Below are 22735 nucleotides of genomic sequence, written 5' to 3'. Positions count from 1 at the left end.
AACGTGTCATGATAGGTACACGTATCTATACACGACACGATTAAACCCGGTTACCCTGACACGTTAAGACAACATGTTTATCTATCCCGGTTAACCATTCAACCCGGTTACCCGATTAACACGACCTGATCATGATTCATATATATACCTACTATGTACAGCTTTGAACATTCATTTGACCTTATATGCTTCAGAAAGAACATACAATAGAGGAGAGAAAAAAGACATTTGATCATATCACCTAATCACTCAAGTACAATAGACTCGGAACCAATAACAACCGTGGCATCAGGAAAGGAATAAACAGGCAGAATGAGAAGTATCAAGGATCAACATAGAAAACTGTAATGGATACATCCCATCAACCAAGACAGCGACATCCCCTGCAAAAAATTTCTTATCGTTTGAATGTTTAGTTCGACAGGATTTCCCTGCAACATGAGGTATAAACTACTTATCACAAAGCTTTAGAAGAGAAGGTTGTTACAGCAACGAAGAACATTAATATTGCAACCCAAAAGTGTTGGAAATCGAATATCAATACACATGTAAGGATAAAAAGAAAAATGACCACATAAATTCATCGATAGGCCAAGTCCATTAAATACATTACATGTCTGATTTGGTCAAATGAATCAGCAGGGCAAATCCATTACTTGATGTTGAAGATCCAAAATAAGTCTAATGGCAGATATATTTTTCTCAATAATCACAATATATATTACTGCAAAACTAACAGAAAACTTCATTCAAAGCAAGAAATGGAACTTTGCAGCTACAAGGCTTCTCGTACCAGTACACCTAACATAATCATGAACCCAGGGTTTCTTCCTTTCTTGATGACCCTGAATTTGAAAATCTCATTAAAAAAAACCCAAATGAAACATAAACAAATCATTGATTTTTCAGTGGAAAAAAAAAATCAATTAGAAGCAAACAAGTAGCAGAGCTCTACAATTCTTACCAAGAGGTATTCTATTCCATGGACCTGTTGATGTTCCCAAGAGCTAATCTCTCCCTTAATTAACCACAGATCTATACGCTTGCAGACTACTTTTACCCTTCCAAACTGTTGAGGTCATAATGGTCTCGCTCAAACTTCCCCAATAATAGAATCATCAACGAAATTTTCATGCTATTGCAGAATTTTCCACATGCGCAAAGCAAAGCAGTCAAATTACACGAAAGAACTGAAACTACGAACAAAAGAGAGCTATGTCTACCCAAAAAAAGAGCTAGCAGTTGATTCCATAAATCGATAGAAATGAGACAGACAGAAACTCTTGATTCCACAAATCAGTTAAACTGCAAGTATTCAACATAGCATTAGCATCCAGCTTGGCATCAAAACTACAAAACCCACCTTCGAGATTGGAGGAAATAAAAACGAGCAAAGCAGAGCAGGGATGCCCGAGGTCGACGTCACGCGGTCGAACCGGGGTCGAGGTTGAGGGCTCATTGGTCGAGGGCTTGAGGGTCGAGGGGTAGCAGTCGCGGTCGCGGGCTCAAGGTCGCTGGGCCGAGGTCGCGAGGTTTTGCCAGGGTCAAGGTCGCGAGGCCGAGCCCAAGTCGAAGTCGACTTCGTCTAAGGTCGAGGACCGAGCTGACGTCGCTTCGTTTGAGACACTGAGGTCGGAGAGAGGGCTTGAGTCGAGGGTCGCAAGGTCGCGGTTGCGGGGCCAAGGTCGCAAGGTCGAGCCGGGGTTGAGGTCGAGCGGAACGGCGGAAAGAATCACGACCGTGGATGGTGGAGCGGTGGAGGCTTCGTCTGACTGAGGTGGAGGCGGAACGGAAGGAGGAAGGGTTACAGGAAGGCAATGACCGAAGGAGGAAATTTCAAAATTAGGATTAATGAAATGGTATTTTGGTAAATTCAATTAGATAAACGGGTTAACGGATTACACGATTAAATAACACGATTAAACACATCTAAATAAATGGATTTAATCGTGTATAATCGGTTATACGGGTTTAACCCGGTAAAACACGCTTATTAACCGTGTCTAAACGGGTTGGACCCGTTTAGACCAAATACCAAAATTGCCCAACCCGAACCCGTTTTAACTCCGTGTCATGTTATCGTGTCGGGTCAAATATTGCCGGCCCTAATCTTAGTTGAGGCCTATTGGACTATAGTATCATGCACAAAAAAAAGAAAAAAAAAAGGCACCAATAGGATTGGGTTAACTAAGAACAATTACGACTTGGCCGAAAAGGAAACAATTACGGAATTATTCGCATCGTTAACACATTATTTCATCTATTTGTTAAGTAAAATAGAATCTCCACAAAAATCGTCCCTAGAATATAGGGATTGTTTTTCTTTTGCCAATAGAATAAAATGATGTTAAAATTTCCACCAAAATACGTGGTTATCAAAAACCATGAAGCATATGTTTTCGAAGAAAAATGCTAAATCCTTCTAATTGGTATGGTTAAAGATTATTTTTTTCGGTAGATTGGTTAAAGATTTTGTTGATTCGAAATCTCACTAGCATATATTAAATAGCCTTGATACTATGTAATTACAATATCACTAGAATATTAACCGTGCGTTGCAAGGGCTTGTAATATACCTAATTTATTCAAATTTGTACCCAGCGAAAAAAATTATTTAAATTTATATTAAAATGATTTAAATGAAGAATATTATAATCGAAGGATTGCTTTTTGATAAATTTTTATTCTTTGTTAATGTTAATAAAAATTTAAAATTATTTAAGGTTACCTAGTGGTTTTTATAATGTACATCCAATACTTTCAATTAGAAATCAAGCATGTTGGTATAACTAAATCAATTGTATTATATATTATCTAATTCAATTTTTCTAATTATATATCACAAATAAATAAATAAAATATAGATATACATAATAAACTATTCCGAAATTAATCTCTTCCTATCAACTTTCAAATTTTAATAATGTTTATAAATATGTAATTGTCATGAAATCAAAGATATCTACATGAAATTGTAACGAAAATTATTATTGATATTGAAATAGTCTTTCATATGTAAATTAGTTACTAAAATTATTAATTTTATATTTTCTATAACAAAATTAAAAGAAAAATTAACTACAATACAACATATATGAATTTCTTCATTATCTCATTATTGATATAAAATCTGCCTATACTTAAATTGATATAATATTAATAAGAGCAAAAACCTATGTACAAAGTCTCTCGAAAATGTTTTAGAGTGTCAGATTTTATAAAAAAAATTTATATATCCAGTGAAAAAAAATCAAGATTCTTTTATTACAAAAAATTATGTAGATGATAAATTTAAATTGATTAACTTTATATAATCACATTTAATGCATGCATAATTAATGTACCAATTCTACTTTACATCATCTACTTTAATTTTTCGGTTCCCATGTACTTTATTGTAATTCCATAACATTTCCAATCTTTTTGAAAATAATACGGTTGCTCTAGTTTTATTTAATATTCTTAAGTATAGCTTATAATCCTTCTTCGTATTTTTTCCTAAATTTTTTTATTTCTAATTGTAATTTAGGATCTTCTTTTGACATGTTGATTAATATGCCATTATCTCTACGAATTGGTTATAACTTATAACTGATTTTTAAGTATTATTATTTTTATTTTTATGTTTGACTTTTCATAAAATCTTCTTTTGTTAATAACCTATTATTAATTTCACTAATTTTAGAAAATTGAGGTAAACTTCTTTTACTATTTTTGAAGTACATCAACTTCCGACCAAGAAAAGTGCATTAACTTAATCTTGGAAAATTGATAAGATTTTTTTAATTTTCTAAGTGCATTAATTTGAGCTCATTTAATCGACAAAATAGACGTTTTAGTCCCTGAAAGATGCTTCTCACGGCATGTTCATCCCCGAATGATTTTCTCTGTACTAATTGGTCCGACTGTTTGAAACGTTTGGACCAATTGGTCCTTCCGTTCGAAAAAACGTTGGTCCCTGGGCAGAAGACCTCTTAGACGCCGTGTGCTTGGTCGTCCCCTTCTTCTCCTCTTCTCTTCTCGGTTTCCCGCTCGAAATTCCCCCAATTCTTCTCTTCTCTTCTCGGTTTCCTTAGCTTCTTGTGATTCAGTGGTGAAATTAGGGCAGCTGGCCGTGAGATTTCTTCCGAGAAGGCCGATTGTTCTTGAGATTTCTGCCGATTGTTCTTGAGATTTCGTCAAATCGCCCCCGATTTCTGCAATTCAGTATCTCGCTCGCAATTTCCCCAAATCGAGTAAACCCTAATTGAGGAGCAAACTGTAATTGAGGTGCCGATTTCTTGCCCAGTCGTCAAATCGCCCCTAATTTCTGCAATTCAGTGTATCGCCCGCAATTTCCCCAAATCGAGCAAACCCTAATTGAGGTGCCGATTTCTTGCACAGTCGTCAAATCGCCCGTGATTTTCTGCAATTCAGTATCGCCACGATTTCCCCAAATCGAAATCGTGGTTTCTGGCGGTTCATACTCAAGTGAGAAGTCTGATTGTGGGTCGCCCGTGAGCATCCTCTGCGGGAGCTGGAACTTGGTTTGATTATCCGATGCGGGTGTTCTGGTACGTTGTTCACGGGTAAGAATCTTGATTGTTGTTTTCTGAAAAGCTAGATTGTTGAATGCTCAAAGGGTGTTTTGTTGTTGCGTTGTTTTCCGGTGAGTAATCTGATTGTAACTCACCCGTGATCTACCTCAATTCTGTTGCATTGTTTTCCAGTGAGTGGTCTGATTGTTGGTTGCCCGTGATGCTTTGTCATTGTTGGTTCAATGGCTCGAAGGGTGTTCTATTGCGTTTTTTTCCGTAGTATGGCTTAATTGTTGGTCGAAGGGGTGTTTTGCTGCGTTATTTTCTAGTGAGAGGCCTAATTTTTTTCTGCGTTGCGTTGTTTTCCATCTGAATGGAAACCTGATTGGAAATGTCATGCTTTGTTTACTTATCTCTGAAGTTTGCTACAGAATTGTTGTTGTAAGAAGCTCGATTGCAACTTGGTCTGAAGTTTAACTCTGAAGTTTGGTATTTGAATGGAAGTTGGCATTAAATCTGAATGGAACTTGGTATTTTATCTCTGAAGTTTGCTGCTGAAGTATGTTGTTGTAAGAAGCTCGGTTGCAACTTGGTCTATTTCTATTACCGTCTTATTTAGTCTACGAAAATAACAGGTCAGATGGCTGGCATTTTTGAAACTTTAATTAGAACAATTTCTAACCTTAAAAAAAGTTGGTTTCCTGTTCGTCCTACATTCAAGATTTTGTCTTCCATCAGCATCAGATTTTTTTTCAAGTAAGCATCTCGCATTCAATGGTTGCTCTCAGATAGCCGAAAAGCGCATCGCGAAATAACGCGAAGACAGGCAAAGGTGCACATACCAGTTGATGGAATCCATTTCAATTTCAATGTTTGAAATAACGCGAAATATAACGCGAAATAACACGAAATGGCATTCCATTTCAATGTTTGATGAAGAGGTCAAAACATCCTACATCCTACACCCATTTCAATGTTCAATGCTTCATCGAATTTGTCCCAGATCAGCACAAAAACACCCCTTTAGAAAACCACCCAAATTAAACAATCGGATGAAATTACATTGCAACAATCGGGCTTCTTAGAGGGATTTGAATTGACCTGCTCCCCATCTGCAACAATCGGGCTTCTCACGGCCGGCAACTTCGGAAGAAATCTCGACAACAATCGGCCTTCTCGGAAGAAATCTCACGGCCGGCTGATTCAGAAGAAATCTCAAGAATAATCGGCAGAAATCTCAAGAACAATCGGCCTTCTCGGAAGAAATCTCACGGCCGGCTGATTCGGACGAAATCTCAAGAACAATCGGCAGAAATCTCAAGAACAATCGGCCTTCTCGGAAGAAATCTCATGGCCAGCTGCCTTAATTTCACCACTGAATCGCAAGAAGCCAAGGAAACCGAGAAGAGAAGAGAAGAATTGGGGGAATTTCGAGCGGGAAACCGAGAAGAGAAGAGGAGAAGAAGGGGCCGACCAAGCTCACGGCGTCTAAGAGGTCTTCTGCCCAGGGACCAACGTTTTTTCGAACGGAAGGACCAATTGGTCCAAACGTTTCAAACGGTCAGACCAATTAGTACAGAGAAAATCATTCGAGGATGAACATGCCGTGAGCAGCATCTTTCAGGGACCAAAACGTCTATTTTGTCCTCATTTAATCCTACTCAAGTTGTTTGACAAATTAAATAATTTTTAATTTGGAAAGTTGAGGTAAGCTTCTTTTTCTATTTTTGAAGTGCATCAACTTCCGACCAAGAAAAGTGCATGAACTTAATTTTGGAAAATTAAAATGATTTTTTAAATTTTTTTAAGTGCGTTTATTTGAGCTCATTTAATCCTACTCAAGTTTTTGTATAACTTTTAATTTCGAGAATTACTTTTAAATTTACGCTTTTTTTCTGGTCAGATGGATGGATATATATATATATATATATATATATATATATAGATGGACATATAGTATAGTTTTTAACTATTAAGTAATTTTCTAATTTGAAAAAATAAATTAATTTTCTTTTTCTATTTTTGAATGAATCAATTTAAGCACATTTGATAGTCTTCAAGTGAATTTTAATTTATGTATAGATCTATATTAAGTAATTTTTAATTCCAAAAATTTAAATTAATTTATTTTCACTTTGTCAAGGGAGTTAATTAAGATTATTTAATGTTATTTAATGCTACCGAGTGAGTTTTACATGCTGTATTATTTGTAAATTTATATATAAGGAAAATGTCTTGTTACTAAATTGATTAGATAATTGGCTATATTATCCGTTATTAGGATATCGAAGATATTATCTATGTGTTGTATGGACTGTTTGATGTACTTATAGATTAGATTAGATAATATATATGTATATATTATGTCGTATATACTCTATATTCAACAATAATATGAAATAATAATATGAAAGGGAATTCTTAAATATGAAATATTAGATTGTTTGCTCGGTAGGCCTGCGAGTTATTTGCTTGATAGGCCTCATTGCAATTTTGTTAGGCTTTCTGTCCGTATGTACAAACAAAAGTCTATAAATAGTTCCGCTCGAGTTTGAAATTGTTGATTACAAAGATTTTAAAAATTAAATATGAGCTTTTATTACTATCATTATTATATATTGCAAGTCTTCTTTTACTATAGATATATATATATATATATGCCGGTGAGACTTTTTGGTGTAAATCCTGATATTCGAAAATTTAATTTAACATTGAAAATCGAGAATAAAATTTTGAAATATGAAAATCTTGAGAAAATATTTGATCATACCCATAATGATATGGTAAGGAAAAACCAATAAGATTGTTTCAATTAATAATACTTAGCATAATTAATCGAGTGATTAATATTCATTATTTTATTTATTATAATTTAATTGGTATTTTCTTATGTTACATGGCGAGATAGGATCACCAAAAAGTCCCTATTAAGAGAATATATAGTCATGTTCGAAGTGTAAAGATTTGAAATCGATATTGAAAGATTTTTCCCGGAATCCGTCGAGGATCCCGGGGAAAGATCACTTAGCCATATCTGAATTTGGTTGTTCTGTTTGGCCGGGGGGCACGTGTCGGTTTTCTATTGGTGCATGTAAACCGACTTGGAATCCGAATTTGTAGGTTGCATTCTATTAAAAAGGGTCACCCCATCGCAGAGAGTAGCAAGCGAAGGCCGTCCTTCGCAAGAAAGTCTTACCACCGATCCGCGCATCCTTCGTCTGCTCCGATCCGACGTGGGCCAAGATGTCGTCTCCGAGGAAGATCACCCTGAAGAGCTCCGACGGCGAGACGTTCGAGGTGGACGAGGCGGTGGCCGTCGAGTCCCAGACGATCAAGCACATGATCGAGGGCGAGGGCGACGGTGCCGATATCGCCATCCCCCTACCCGATGTCACCAGCAAGATCCTCGCCAAGGTGATCGAGTACTGCAAGAAGCACGTCGAGTCCAGAAGCTCCGAGGATCGCGCCAACAACGAGGAGCTCAAGTCCTGGGACGCCGACTTCATCAAAGTCGATCGGGCCACCCTGTACGATCTCATCCTGGTGAGTGATTGATTGATTGATTCCCTTTGCCGATCGACCTTTTCTTTTCTCGATACTCGACTCTGTTTATTCAGGGTTTAGCTTAGTGAAGGATGTTAGGTTAACGTGGTGTAGTAGCTTTGGGTATCTGCATATTAAAGCTGTTGACTTTTGACTGTCATCGAACTCCAAACGCCTGCCTGCGTGAAAATAGTAAAATAGCCTGCTGCTACGGGGACTTCCGATGCATCGTCCTTACACGCGTAATGGCTTGTTGTTGGTTACATGAGTGGCTGTTTTGGAGTTTTTATGGTTAAAGTTTCTCGAACATTGTTTGTTGTTTGATTGATTGCTTTGTTCGTCTTTGGGCCTTGATAAGTGATTAGCTTGTTCATTTGTAATTGGAAGAGGACTGTTAAGTGGGATCGAAGATCATTTATTTCGACTTAACCTGTCGCGTTTTAAGTTAGAGTGACTCGGTTCGTTGTTCATTAATATAACGTTAGTTCGCAAGCCACAGTTAAGCTAGTTGGTGGATAATTAGGTGGAGGAAACAATGGCTGATTCTCGGGATACACTATCTCTATTTTATCAATGCCAAGTACTTAGGTGTGAGTTGGATGAGAAACTGCTGCTGGATAGAGAGTGAAGGCCTCTCATTGTTGTTGGTCTTTCTGCTTGGCCCGCTGTCTTTTATGCATATTCTGATTAATATCTCCGGTGGAAGAAGAAAGAAAGTTGCTCTTCCTTTTTTTTTTAAATCAAATAAATCACATCTATACAGAAGGATTTTGAGAAAGTGTTGTGGACAATATTCTGGTTGCTTGTTTACATCTGTTAAGTGACTTTCGCGTACGGCAGGCTTCATTCACTTGAGACCCTTCTGGAACAATATTGATTTAATGTAATTGCCACAGAATAGGTTTAGTCTGATGGACACAGCTATATATATCTATCATGAATTCATGACACGGTCTGTTTGGTTTTAGAGTTAAGTAGAGTTGAGTTTTGATTTTAATTGGGTTGTAATGATTGTGTTGTTGAATTATGAGAAAAAATGTGAAAAAGTAATGAATAGTTGAGAGAAAGTAAAGATTGTGTTGTTGAATTGTGAAAAAAGTAATGAATAGTCGAGATAATTTAATATCAAAAATTGAATTGAATAGTTAAAAAAATTGAAGAAAAGGGGAAAAATAATAATTGTGGTGTTGATTTTTGTTGTGTAATAAGTAGAGTTAAAGTTATTTTGCTCTTGCATCCATTAGGGAGTCAGCTCCTAATTCTTCAAATTAAGCTTGCACTAATTTTCTGAATTAAGGTTTTTTTTTAATGATCTATGATTGTAATGATGCTCAAAATAAAGTAGAAACTATTCTATGGATTCGGAAAGGGACGGACGTATAATAATGTTTCCGTCTTTTCTTTGAGTGTGAAATCTCTTTCAATCTTGAGAGAGGATCTGTATGAAGATAATATTGACTCAGGTTCATCATTTATCTGCATATCGAGGGCTTTGTAGATTTATACGTTTGCTATCCCTATCTTTGTCTAGTTTGAAGTTGGTGTTTTTTGTGCTTCTTCTCTGAAAAGGCATATTTGTGCTTAATGTTGTGACGCTTTGTTTTCTGTTAGGCTGCAAAGAGTCTGAACATCAAGAGCTTGTTGGACCTGACATGCCACACTGCGATGGACATGATCAGGGGCGAGAATCCCGAGGCGACGGGCAAGATCCTCGGTATTGGTATGTTCCTTCGCTGAGGGAGAAGTGCTATTTCGGCTTATTAGGGTGACCTTCAATATTAGGGAGATTATAACAATAGACGTTCTTTTCCAGTTAGGAGATATTAGTGTTCTTGCATTTATCTTTTCTTTTTTGAAGTTCCAATTTTACAATTACGCAATCAAACAATCCGTTAATGCCCCGAATGTGATAAGTGAAACTACTCGAAGTTTTGCTCGAGAGAATGCTCCTTTAAGTTCGGCACTCCTCGATTGGTACCATTGGCAAGTGGGTCTCGTCAAAAATTGTTTATAATCATATTTTATTGTTTACAATCATTTTTTTTTTCCTTCATTTGGATCACGAAGTATCTCATCCTATTAGTTGAGATTAATCGTTGTTCATGCTATTGGTTGAGATTAATTGTTGGTCATGCATCAATTTAACCCTTAAGTAAGTAAACAACATCCATATGACTCGTTGGCACAAACGATCCATTTGAAAGTCATCAATTTTCGCATGTCCATCCACTCATCTTTCAATTAATTAATGAAATCTCAAATACCAATTCTCCTTCTCACCCTCTCAGCTCTCAAAGTCTAATTGCACCCCAAACTTTGGGCCTGTGATATCTTATGCCAAACGTGCTTCAGCATGGGAACGGATTCTTGACAGACCTCGACTAGCTTGAACATTTTTATGCCAATCAAGCTTCAGCATGGGAACGGATTCTTGACGGACCTCGACTAGCTTGATCATTTCAAGACGAGCCAAGTTCGATTCTTTTAATACCCGATTCATTCACAACTCTATATTGCCATTCGTAGAAACTAAAACTGGGGTGGTCAATTATTTGTGTCAAACTACAAGTACCTGATTACGGTTCCTTACATTGCGTTTCTATGAGAAGCAAATATTTTAAAATTTTCTCCCTTATAGAATATGGTAAACAACAGGGCGATCTTTTGTAAAGATAATGTATCTGGCACGATATTATGTTGGTATTCTTCCATTTATCAAACAGTAGAGAAGAATGCACATGCGCTACGCGCAACAACATTAAAATATTAATTATCAAAATAATATATTTTTACATAAAAATATATATTTGACCAAAAAAGTACAAAATATATTATAATGATATATAGTGGTTCATGTAAATATGTCAATTAAAGTAAGTAAAGTGGTTTGGGCAGTTTTACTTTATTTTTATAATAGTATATATAAGTATTGCATTTATCCTTTTATTCTGATCACACTTCATATCGATATTTTATCATTAATGGGAAATTTAAAAGATATTTACGCTACCTAAAAGCAATTACAAAATTATTAGAACAATGAGATTATTGTTAAATTAAAAAACAATGTGGTTGCGGAAACAAAGGAACATAGAAAACAAAAAAGAGAGAGCAAAGATGAGAGGTGAAGCGAGGAGAGGAAATATATGGTGCGGGAGAGTCAGTAGTGCGTTTTTTTAGGAGTTTTACCATTTTGACTTAAAATTATTCACACTTGTTAATTAAAACATATTTGTCATGGGTAATTTTGGAAAGTGAAAGAGACGGAAAGGGAAGCCTCTCCCTTTTTAGGCTGTATAGATTTAACTTTTTCTGTAAGTATATATACATATCTATAGATAATTGCAAAAGGAAGAGCGAAGATTAACGAGATCGCTCTAAGTGGAGAGAGGATTAATAAGGTCGTTTCAAGTGTCAAATTCTCAACCCACCACTAGGTCACTGTTGTTTTACTTACGGAGATAACTTGACCAATAAGGAAATGAAAAAAATAAATTCAATAATAATTGTTCGAAATCTCATGTTCTATTTTAATTAAAAGAAAAAATAAAAAAAATTATTGCCTCAAAATTATCTTACAAATCGAAATTAAAAGAACAAATTCAATGATAATTGCCCAAACCCACATTATCATCTTTGACGGAGACAAGAAAAAGAGACCGATTCTTAGAAGAAACAATGTTTCTATTACAAATCGAAATTAAAAAAAAATCAATAATAATTGTTCAAACTCTCATTTTCATTTTTGACCCGGACAAAGAAAAAAGGCTGCTTTTTGAAAGAACAAAACTTTTCTTGCAAATCAAAATTGTACAAGATATTTTAATTATAAAGATTTTACATCTTTACTTAATGATAAATTGCTCAATGAACTTATATGTTTCAGCCTTTCAGGGGTGATAAATTACATGAAAAATCATAGTTGAAAAAATATAATGATAAAAATTTTAAAATGATTATTATTTTGTACATAATTCATAAGTTCTTTACAAAATAATGTAAGCACATCGTTTCGGCCCGGGCTAGGATCATTGCTCAGGAAACACATTAAATCAAAGAACTAATAAAGCACCTGAGGATTGCCTGTATGAAGACAGATTATCTAGAATAAAAAGATAAGTCCTCAAGTACTGAGTACTAAATTTGGATTAAACATGCATATTTTCAAAATTTATACAAGTTAATTGGTAATATTTCCTTCTCCGGAGACACTGATGTAAAACAGATTTTGAGAACGTGACGCTTACTCTCCAGAGACCTTGTTTTAAACCCAATTACTCATGTTTTTCATGTAAAAAAGGAACGATAAAATTTTCTCCGATTAAAAACCTTTAAATCATATACTTTATCCAACCAGACAAGGGTTCGAGATGCAGAAAAACGATATTATCATGAAACGAAAATATTTACATTTGGGTGGTTCCTACTTAGAAAATGTTTTCTAAACCCTTGTGTCGCCATTCCTTTGGCATGGCTCCTAGTATACATTCTTGGTGGTTTCTCCAAGTTCGAATCAGAAGCAGCATCATCAGAGCGAGCCACGTCCTTGGGTCCAGGACGACCTTCCTCGAGGCCATCTTAGCTTCAAGACTCAGCTTTGTGAAAGAGAGAAGAGAAATAGAGATGTCCCACCGTAAACGCTAAAATCTGTGCACGACAAAATCTTAAGTCACCATAAATGAATAGGAAATATTTTCGACAAATATTTATGTATTAAAATTTGTTGGTACAATCTCTAATTGGAAACTTGCAAATGAAAATATAAGTAAATAAAAATCCTATGATTCTCCTACACTTGTAGGATGTCAAACGAGGCTTTGTAGCTTGTTCTCGTCAAATGATGATTGTTTACAACGGGACCTTTGGGCTTGAATCCGATGCGAGGTCTCGAGCAAGGGTTGCATAGCTTGGTCTTGTCGATGGAGCTTCGTGGAATCACTGGGGCCTTCGGGCTTGATATGATGTAAGGACTCGAGCGAGAGCTGGTGTAGCTTGGTCTCGTTGATGGAGCTTCGTGGAATCACCGGGGCCTTCGAGCTTGAATCCAATGCGTCCTACGTGGCTTCTCCAGGTCCTTGTGTCTTCTTCCCCTCTTTCCATTTTCTGAAGAGGAGTCCACTATTTATAGAGGAGAGGTGATTGACAGTCACCTGAAATTATCTATTTATATAGAGATTGACAATTGTACTCTCACCTGATTGGTCGGTTAGGGATAATTATCTAATTTTTAATATAGATAATCATCAATTGAAGAGATATGAATGTAACCCCTGATTTGTTGGTTACAAATTATCTACAGAAGATAATTGTCTGAAATTATATGTAATTGTTCAGATAATATCCATTTACTTCGTCTAACCGATAATCTAACTTGTTTTCGGGTGACCGATGTTTGAAGCGTCCGCACAATTGGAATGGGGCAATTTAAGGTGTGTTTAGATTTAAAATTTTTTTTTAACTCAACTCAATTCAAATCCGCTAATCTTCCATTCAACAATATAATTATTATTTTTTTCCTTTTTAAATATTTTTAACCATTCAATTCAATTTTTAATACTAAATTCGCTTAACTATTCATTACTTTTTTCATAACTCAATAACACAATCATTACTTTATCTCAACTATTCAGTACTTTTTCACACTTTTTTCTCATAATTCAATAATACAATCATTACAAATCAATTAAAACCAAAACTCCACTCAACTCAATTCTAATACAAACTAATTATTTGTCCTCCGTCAAGTCCCAAATGTTAGTACTACATTTAATCAAGTACTAATATGTTTCATATAATGAGGCGGCAATTCGTCATTGGCTTGAAAATTTTCACGGTCTACGCTATTTGTGTGGTCTTTAATGCGTATGGGCTTAGACTACTCTCCACATAGGAGGGAAACCGGTCCAACATAGTGCGCGACCAGTTGACCCTAACTTAATGGAGGTTTACTGGACTTTGAGTATCACGTGCTGCACAATGAAAAAGAAAGGGGGAACAAATAGGATGGAGGTAACTAACAACAATTACGACTTGGCCAAAAAGAAAACACTTACGGAATTATTTGCATCATTAACACACTAAATCACCTATTTGTTACAATCTCGTAATAAAGTAGGATTTTTATAAGAATCTTTCCTATAATATGGGGACTTTTTTTTTTGGCCAATGAGAATATAGTGATGTTAAAATATCCACACAAAAAAAAAGTCATGTCTTTCAAATTTCATGAAGCATATATGTATTTGAATAATCCGAATTTTACGGTGCATAATTTTCATTTTTTTCACACCATACAAAACCAATATGAGCTATTTAGATCCTCTCATTTAATATAAACCACTCGTGGCACATAATTTTTTTAAAATATTTCTATTATTTACTTTCCTACTTTCGTCCCACAAACCTTTAATACTGTTATAAATTAGCTCCCACACATGGTCCAATGAAAAAGTACCACGTCACATACCATAATAAAAGGATTTAGATGCAGCTTCTTCTTCAAGTGGGTGCTCTAGTAGTTTTTTTATGGAGTAAATAGGCAATTTCGTCCTTGACTTTCGCAAATTATTTCAATTTCGTCCCTGACTTATTTTTTACATCAATTTTGTCCTCGACTTTATACTTTTGCATCAATTTCGTCCCTAACTTTGCACTTTTGCATCAATTTCGTCCATAACTTTGCACTTTTGCATCAATTTCGTCCATGCTACATCAAATTGGTCCTTAACTTTGCACGGTTACATCAATTTAGTCCCTGACTTTGCACGGTTACATCTATTTGGTCCATGATTGCATTGGTCAGGTCCCAATGTGACATCAATTTGGTATTGCCGTTAAGTATAGTCCCTGATGGTGTTAAATGGTGCAAATTGTTACATCAATTTGGTCCTCGTGTTACATCAAATCAGTCCCTAAGCTATTTCAAGGTCGCTATCCTCATCATCGTTACCGTCACGAGGCTCTTCATCAAACGAAAGAGAGGGATCGAGAGGCGTAGCGTCCTTGGCCCATTAGATGATCTTCTCGACTTCATCCTCCTCATCGTCGAGTTCGAGCAGCTAGGGTCTCGATCTCGGCCGTCGCAAGCAAGCGATATCCCTGAGGGGACTAGATTCACGGAAACCACAGAATGAGAAGATGATGAGAACGAGGAAGGATGAAGGGAATCTCTTAGAGCAGCGAATCGAGCAGAGAGATCATCGCCCAGGATGGCCTTCAACTCGTCAACAACTTGAGGTGGAGGAGGTGAGGGTTTTAGTCGCATGACCTAGAGCGGGGGGAAGAGATTTGAGAGCTTCGAAGCGGCAGGATCGAGGGAATGAGAAGCAGAACGTGCAACGTGAGAGTTGAGGGAAAGCTTCAAAAGAATATTCGAGAGAGAGATTGAGCTTCGAGTGAAAGAATCGAGCTTAGAGTTATGTTGAGGGAGCATGGGTGAATTGGTTGAGTTATGTCTCTATTTGTTTTGTCTGTTCCTGTTCTGTTTGCTTTCTCTTTTTTATTGTCTGCTCAAGAATGAGGGAGAGAGAAAGGAAGAGAGAAGGAGCTCGAGAGAGAGTTGAGGGAGAGAGAGAGATTAGTTGAGTCTGTGAGCTGAGGGGAATGGGAGGAGTTAGACTGAACTGAAAGTGAAAGATCGAACGGGAGAGAATTGATGGTCATCTCTAATCATCATAATGAGCTGCAGAAGAAGCAACTCAGAAGCAAACATGACCGAGAGAGAACGGGAGTTGCTGTGTTCAGAGGAGATCAAAGCATGGTGATCGATGAAGGTGATCCCCCGAAGCCCCTCACAGGTCTGTCCCTCAACTCTATTATCTGCTCTATTCTTGAGCTTCCCCGAAAAGATCGAGAGGGAGAGAGAGAGAGAGAGCTCCAGTCCATAAAAGAAGACTGGCGACGTGATCTTGGCATGAGAATTCGAATTTGCAGGGTGGGCGCCGAAATTCGTTGGAGGCGGGTAGACCAACTTGTCGAGAAGTTGCCAAGGAAAGAAGAAACAAAGAAGAAGAAGACTGGGAGAAAAACTGAGCGAGAAATGGAAACTCGCACAAGAAGAAGAAAAGGAAGACGGAGAAGAGGAAATTCATTTGAAGTGGAACTGTGGGAAGAAAGAAAAGGAGAGACGGAGAGAGAGAGAGAAGATAGAAAGAGAGAGAGAAGGCATATGAAGAAGATGATAATTTAGAGTTACATCAATTTGTCAAGTCGTTATATCAATTCAGTCCCTGAACAAACTAGCGGAACAGTAATTCCGTTTGCCCCCATGTAACCAGGGATCGATCTGATGTAACGCCAAAACTCAGGGACTTGTGTTGCGAAAGTCAGGGACTACACTAATGTAATCGTGCAAAGTCAGGGACTAAATTGATATAACCGTGCAAAGTCGATGACCAATTTGATATAGTAGGGACGAAATTGATGCAAAAGTGCAAAGTCGAGGACGAAATTGATGTAAAAAATAAGTCATGGACGAAATTGAAGTAACTTGCGAAAGTCGGGGATGAAATTGCCTATTTACTCTTCTTTATATCGTTGTGGGTCCTCTGCGAAAGGGATTTACGCTTAGATTGTCAAATATATCATGTAAACATAACTCAGGTTGATATCAAATTTTGCTTCTCCTTTTTCACTTATCTTTTCGAGCTTAATGATGTTTGAAGGACCAGTATCATCATCATTGATTATGTTTTTCAATCTCGTAATAAGATTACAAAAGTCTGTATAGCACGCATAGTAAAGCGAGTGAAGTAGCAGCTCTTTTACCCCAAAGGAATGTAGATATGTAAGATTGATCTAGCGGGGCCGTGTTCTTGGATGCAGGAGACGAGGATGATGTCTTCTTCAGCAGTCCACGGACCTTTCTTCACTCCATTTTGATCTCTAATCGATCCGATCTCCACACTCTCCTCTCTTAGCTCTTCCAATTAATTATCAGTTTTCTTTTCTTCTTGGGCTTCAGCCTTCTATTATTTGTGTTAGCTTTGCTTGTTAGAAATCGCTGAGGCAAGCGGGGCAAGGACTAACTTGTCCACACATACACGCACATATATATAATGTGAAAAACCTAGAGGGAGATGGAGAGAGATAAGAAGTAAAAGAGATGATAATTATCTTTCAGAGTGGCATTTCAACGCAGACCCAGAATTACTACACGTAGCGCCATAATAATTGTGGACATAAATCACACTTTATATAATAAAAAAATTAGATCGTGATTTTTTAAGAGTATTTTTTTAAAATTTAAAATTTATTATAATGGAGATTCATATTAGGTTGAGGGAAATTTTAAAGGCCTAAATTAATTATATAATGTCAATATATATATATACACAATGAAGAGGCAACCATTCGAATTAAAATGATGAATCCTCCTATATATTAAATAGCACATTGATATTGCTTAAAGATTGGGAAATCTATGTTGAACGATTTTCCCCGGAATCCGTCGGGGAATCTGAGAAAATATCACTTCCTCGGATCTGAATTGGGGAAATCCACGTGTCGAGTTTTTATTGGTGGGCGAAGAGGGACTTCGAATCTTAATTGGTAGGTTGCATTCTATAAGAGAGGTGTACGGCCACAAACGTTAGGTGTTTTCTCTCTCCTCTCTCTTTTCGCCGAAGAGTCGAGAAGGAAAGAAGACGACGAGAAAATCTTTCTACCGATCAGCGCATCCGTCGTCTGCTCCGATCCGCCGCCGGCCAAGATGTCGTCTCCGAGGAAGATCACCCTGAAGAGCTCAGATGGCGAGACATTCGAGGTGGACGAGGCGGTGGCCGTCGAGTCCCAGACGATCAAACACATGATCGAGGACGACTGCGCCGATAACGCCATCCCCCTCCCCAACGTCACCAGCAAGATCCTCGCCAAGGTGATCGAGTACTGCAAGAAGCACGTCGAGTCCAGCAGCTCCGAGGATCGCGCCAACGACGATGAGCTCAAGTCCTGGGACGCCGACTTCGTCAAAGTCGATCAGGCCGCCCTGTTCGATCTCATCCTGGTGAGTGATTGATTGATTCATTGATTCCCTTCGCCGATCGACCTGTTTCTTTACTCGATTCCCGATTCTGTATGTTCGGGATTTAGCTTAGCGAAGAAAACGTTAGGTTAATTAGGCGTAGTGGCTTGGGGGATCTGCATATTACAGCTGTTGACTTTGACTGTCATCGAGCTCCAAACTCCTGCCTGTGTGAAAATAGTTAAATAGCCTGCTGCTATCGGACTTCTGATGCATCATCCTTACGCACGTATTGGCTTGTTGTTGGTTACATGAGTGGCTGTTTTGGGGTTGTTTGTCTGATTGCTTGCTTTGTTCGTCTTTGGGCCTGAACAAGTGATTGAATGAGGACTGTTAAAAGTATGATCATTCATTACCATTTAATGTCTTTTGTTCTCAGTTAGAGCGACTCGGTTCGTTGTTCATTAATATAACTTTAGTTGGCAAGCCGCAGTTAAAGTTAATGGCGGATAATTAGGTGAAGGAAACAATGGCTGATTCTCGAGATACACTATCTCTATTTTATCAATGCAAAGTACTTAGGCGTGGGATGGATGAGAGACTGCTGTTGGATGGAGAGTGAAGGCCTCTCATTGTTAATGCATATCCTTACTAATATCTCCGGTGGAAGAAGAAGAAGAAAGTTGCTCTTTTTTTAATTAAATCAATCACATCTATAAAGAAGGATTTTAGAAAGTTGCTCTTTTAATAGTGACTTTTTTGTACAGCAAGCTTCATTCAACTTATATATATCTCTGTTCTGAATTCATGACATTTATACTTTGCTCAGTTTACACATTTGCAGCCAGTAGGAAGTCTGCTCCGTATTCTTCAAATTAGGCATGCATTCTCTTCTACTTCTGATCTAGGATAAAATTAAGAAAAAACTATTTTATAGAGTCGGAATGGGATGGACGTACAATGATCTTCCGTCATTTTCTTTGATTGGCAATCTCATTAAATCTTGAGATAAGATCTATATGAGATAATATGGACTCAGATTCATCATTTATTTGCATATGGGGAGGAGGGCTTTGTAGATTTGTACGTTTGCTGTCTTATCTTTTGTCCAGCTTGAAGTTAGTATTGTTTTGCTCCTCTCTGAAAAGACTTATTTGAGTGCTAATGTTTGGGTTTTGTTTTCTATTAGGCTGCAAATTATCTCAACATCAAGAGCTTGTTAGACCTGACATGCCAAACTGTCGCGGACATGATCAAGGGTAAGACTCCTGAGGAGATCCGCAAGACCTTCAATATTAAGAATGACTTCACACCTGAGGAGGAGGAAGAGGTTCGGCGAGAAAACCAGTGGGCCTTTGAGTGACAGTCTCCTGCTGAAATGAACAGAGACAATTCTGATGATTAAGACCTTCAATATCATAGTTCTAGGTGGTTTTCCTTGATTCCGAAGTAAGTGTGTAGGTACCCTATGTGTCTATAGATTCGTGGGCATGCGTGTCTGGGACCTCCTTTGTGGATGTATGCTTGTGCTCATGCACGTTAAGACGGTGAATTTTATTTCCTGCACCACTGATTCTCTGATGGAATTTTGATAATCGCTGGTAATCCTTAAACGCAAAATTCGGAGTCATAATTCTGGTTATAGTCCCATTAGCACAGCAAAGGGAGAGCATGTTTATGAATCATCATCTCTTGGTTAAATGCCGATACAATCCATGAACTTAATGATCCATATGTATGTATGTGTACAGTTGAATTCGTTTTCATTACTCCAAAATAACAAGTGAACATCGAGCCTCAACAACTCGATGCTTACCTGCTCCTGCAATTGGTTTTTTCTTTTTCTTTTTTTGGTTCGTGTATCCAACATAGGTTTTCCCCTCTTTACGAGATCAAGTGAAAGGACTGCTAATCATGTGATGAATTATGTCTCTTTCTCGTAACTACAGTATGAGAAGTGCTCAATGCGTCAAGTCCTTGAACCTCCATAACCCATCCACAGCCTCGCTTCCAAGAACGATTAAGCTATATACTTTTGATAGATCTGGGAGTCTTTTAGGGGCCACACGTATTAAGTAACTCTTCCAGGCCTTTACAGTATATATATCATAGTAATTTAAGATCGGAGTGTTGAGGTAGGATTAATAAAAAACTAAAACTACACACATCAGATCTAGTATTCGTATTGCCTCTCTCGATGATGGAAATTATATTCTTACTCAAGACAGACATGGGAAATCCAATGGAAATAAACGAGTTAATTATCAATTTCGCTCTTGAGATGGACAAGCGACATCACTTGGATCCCTCATATGAAAATGACATCAACTTAGCCCCTTGTAACAACTTAGTCCCTCGTAACATCATTTTGGTCCCTTAGTTATAACATCAATTGAGTCCCTTGTAAAATCAAATGGATCCTTTCGCAACATCATTTTGGTCCCTAATGATACGTTTGAAGGACCAGATTGATGTTACAAAGGACTCCATTGGTGTTGCGAAGGACTTAAATGATGTTATAGGGGATTACGTTAATGTCGTGGATGAAATTGATAATTAACTCAAAATAAACATATACAAATACAAAATGATTCGGATGTCTCTTTGACTTGTGGAATCTCAATTAGGAGTGCTCTGTTTCAGTTTGGGGCGGCTTTTGGTTCAAACTATAACCAATTCATAAGTGTGATTTAAAAAATTAGAAATCATTTTCATATCCAATTCATTAAACCAAACCAAATTTTAGAATTTGGTTAACCGAATAATATCAAATACTCTATTGGGTTGTATACCCCAAATATAATCTGAGCATATATTAATTTCCGAATTGGATCATATCGAGAAAGTTGCAGAATGACGATGCGTACCCACTAGATCCTTTATTAATCCACCACGAGTTACGTTGTATAGTCAAGACATTTACTAAGATCGCAAGAAACAGCTTGAATACTGCCAAACTTTTGCTACATTGAAATAACTCTTACAAAATAGTAAAAGTCTGATTATTTTTCGAAACAAACAGTCCGTAAGAATAACTATACTAAAGAAACATGGAAAATGAGTCAAGGAATCCGTGAGATTATTTGGTATATTATCCGAGTAGTATTCAGAATGATTTCAAGCAAATTAAGAGGTGGTTGCAAAATTGATCCTTCCTGCAGCGATGGGGCTGATTCTGGATTTCACCCATAAATTCCAAGATGTATTCATAGACCTTGTGCTGGTCGGCAAGGGACATGGACACACTCTCCCTCTGCATGCACCTCTTAGCCCACTCCACGAGCTTCGGGCACTCCTCTCCAATGTTGAAGTTGGCGGCAATCGTCTCCTAGGCGTAGAACCAGCTATAGAATGGGATCAGCGATACGTCCACCCACCAAATTTGTCGCCCCGAAGTAAGTCTTGTCCCCGAGCTCTACCTCCAGTGTCCTGAAACAGTTTATCAGCTGCTTCTTCGCAGCTTCCTGGGCTTCTCCTGTCGTTTCCCACACTGATCGTGCGGCCGAGTATATCTGCCTCATCCATCATGCCAGCCGGCCATTGAAGGCACGAACATGGAATAAGGAGTATAGGTAATTAAGCAAGCATAAGACGCATTAATTGCATGTAATTAACGCGCACCTTCTTGTCAACATAATCAGCCCAAAACCGGGCATTGGCTCGCTCATAAGGGTCACTAGGCAGGAGAGGGGACTTGTGGGGCCACACCTTGTCGATATACTGAACGATGATGAGGGACTCAGAGATGGACATGCCCTTGTGGATGAGGACCCAAGGGCATGAGGACAGGGATCTGCTTGTGGATAGGGTTCATCTTGAGGAGGAGGGCGCTCTTGTTGTCGAGGTCCTCTTCGCGGGACTCGTACTCCAAGCCCTTCTCCCTCAGAGCTATACAAACCCTATTCGCGAAGGGGCTCGCCCAGTTGCCTAACAGAAGCACTTCTTCCGCCATTTCCATAACGAACAACGATTTAATTAATTTTGTTGGTTGCTTTTTTGCTCGCTAGATTGCTGTCGAAGGTCAGTGCAAGGTTGTAGGAAAACACGCAGGCACGCAAACACATATATTATATTGTATTACATGATTTAAGATATAATACAATTGGAAGGAGGGTCGGAGAGAAATAAGAAGCTTCTGCGACTGACTTAGTCAGATGACAGGATTAGCTTTTTACTTTTTCCGGCGATTAGATGACGGGGTTTATAGGTCATGGCTTAGGCATGCATGATGAGTTTGAATTCATTCTACCCCCGCAACCAAATTGATATTCAAGTGCGCATGTCAAAGAAATTCAAACATCATTCCTTCCCACCCATCAATTTTCCATATATACATATAATTATTTTTGTAAGGTAGCTATCACACACTGTTGCACTTCGTGTTATGGAAGTTAAATCCGTTTTAAATGGCGGTCTTTTATATATATAGATAGCTAGCCCGGGATCAACCGGGCTTATTACTCGATCAAGTGATCAGAAATATGTTTCATGTCTTCATGCAATTGGATCCTTCTATCACGCATGTGTATGTATGTTGTAGAAGATCTAAGTCTGGTGAGTCTAAAAGAGGCAACTGAAGCTACCTGAGCAGACCGAATAGATTTCACGATTGCATAACCGATCGAGATTCTTATTCTTTGCTTTCATATTTCCCTTTTTTCTCCTCGAGATCACGAGCTGTTCTTAGCTTACTGACTGGGACAAACTAATTCTG

General features: G+C 37.7%; 2 protein-coding genes, 1 long non-coding RNA gene and 1 pseudogene across 3 annotated transcripts; 2 read left to right on the top strand and 2 right to left on the bottom strand.

Annotated features, from left to right (window-relative positions):
* The first annotated feature begins 7658 nt into the window (after positions 1–7658).
* Positions 7659–10077, top strand: LOC116210068 (SKP1-like protein 1B). The gene is made up of 2 exons (XM_031543874.1): positions 7659–8060; positions 9672–10077. Exons 1-2 carry the CDS (start codon positions 7761–7763, stop codon positions 9795–9797), a joined length of 426 nt encoding a protein of 141 aa, XP_031399734.1. The 5' UTR covers positions 7659–7760; the 3' UTR covers positions 9798–10077.
* A 2354-nt stretch (positions 10078–12431) lies between these two features.
* On the bottom strand, positions 12432–13179 carry LOC116211716. The gene is made up of 2 exons (XR_004157724.1): positions 12854–13179; positions 12432–12707 (listed from the first exon to the last, which is right to left on the bottom strand). It is a non-coding gene; the product is annotated as an uncharacterized LOC116211716 (long non-coding RNA).
* A 4446-nt stretch (positions 13180–17625) lies between these two features.
* On the top strand, positions 17626–19641 carry LOC116211936 (SKP1-like protein 1A). The gene is made up of 2 exons (XM_031546481.1): positions 17626–18063; positions 19211–19641. Exons 1-2 carry the CDS (start codon positions 17770–17772, stop codon positions 19382–19384), a joined length of 468 nt encoding a protein of 155 aa, XP_031402341.1. The 5' UTR covers positions 17626–17769; the 3' UTR covers positions 19385–19641.
* Positions 19642–20970: 1329 nt separating this feature from the next.
* Positions 20971–22082, bottom strand: LOC116210155 (annotated as a pseudogene).
* Positions 22083–22735: the final 653 nt, after the last annotated feature.

The sequence above is a fragment of the Punica granatum genome, chromosome 6 (assembly GCF_007655135.1).
Source record: "Punica granatum isolate Tunisia-2019 chromosome 6, ASM765513v2, whole genome shotgun sequence".
Taxonomy (NCBI): Eukaryota; Viridiplantae; Streptophyta; class Magnoliopsida; order Myrtales; family Lythraceae; genus Punica; species Punica granatum.
The sequence above is the reverse complement of the archived record's forward strand: the minus strand, read 5'-3'. Positions and strand labels throughout refer to the sequence as shown.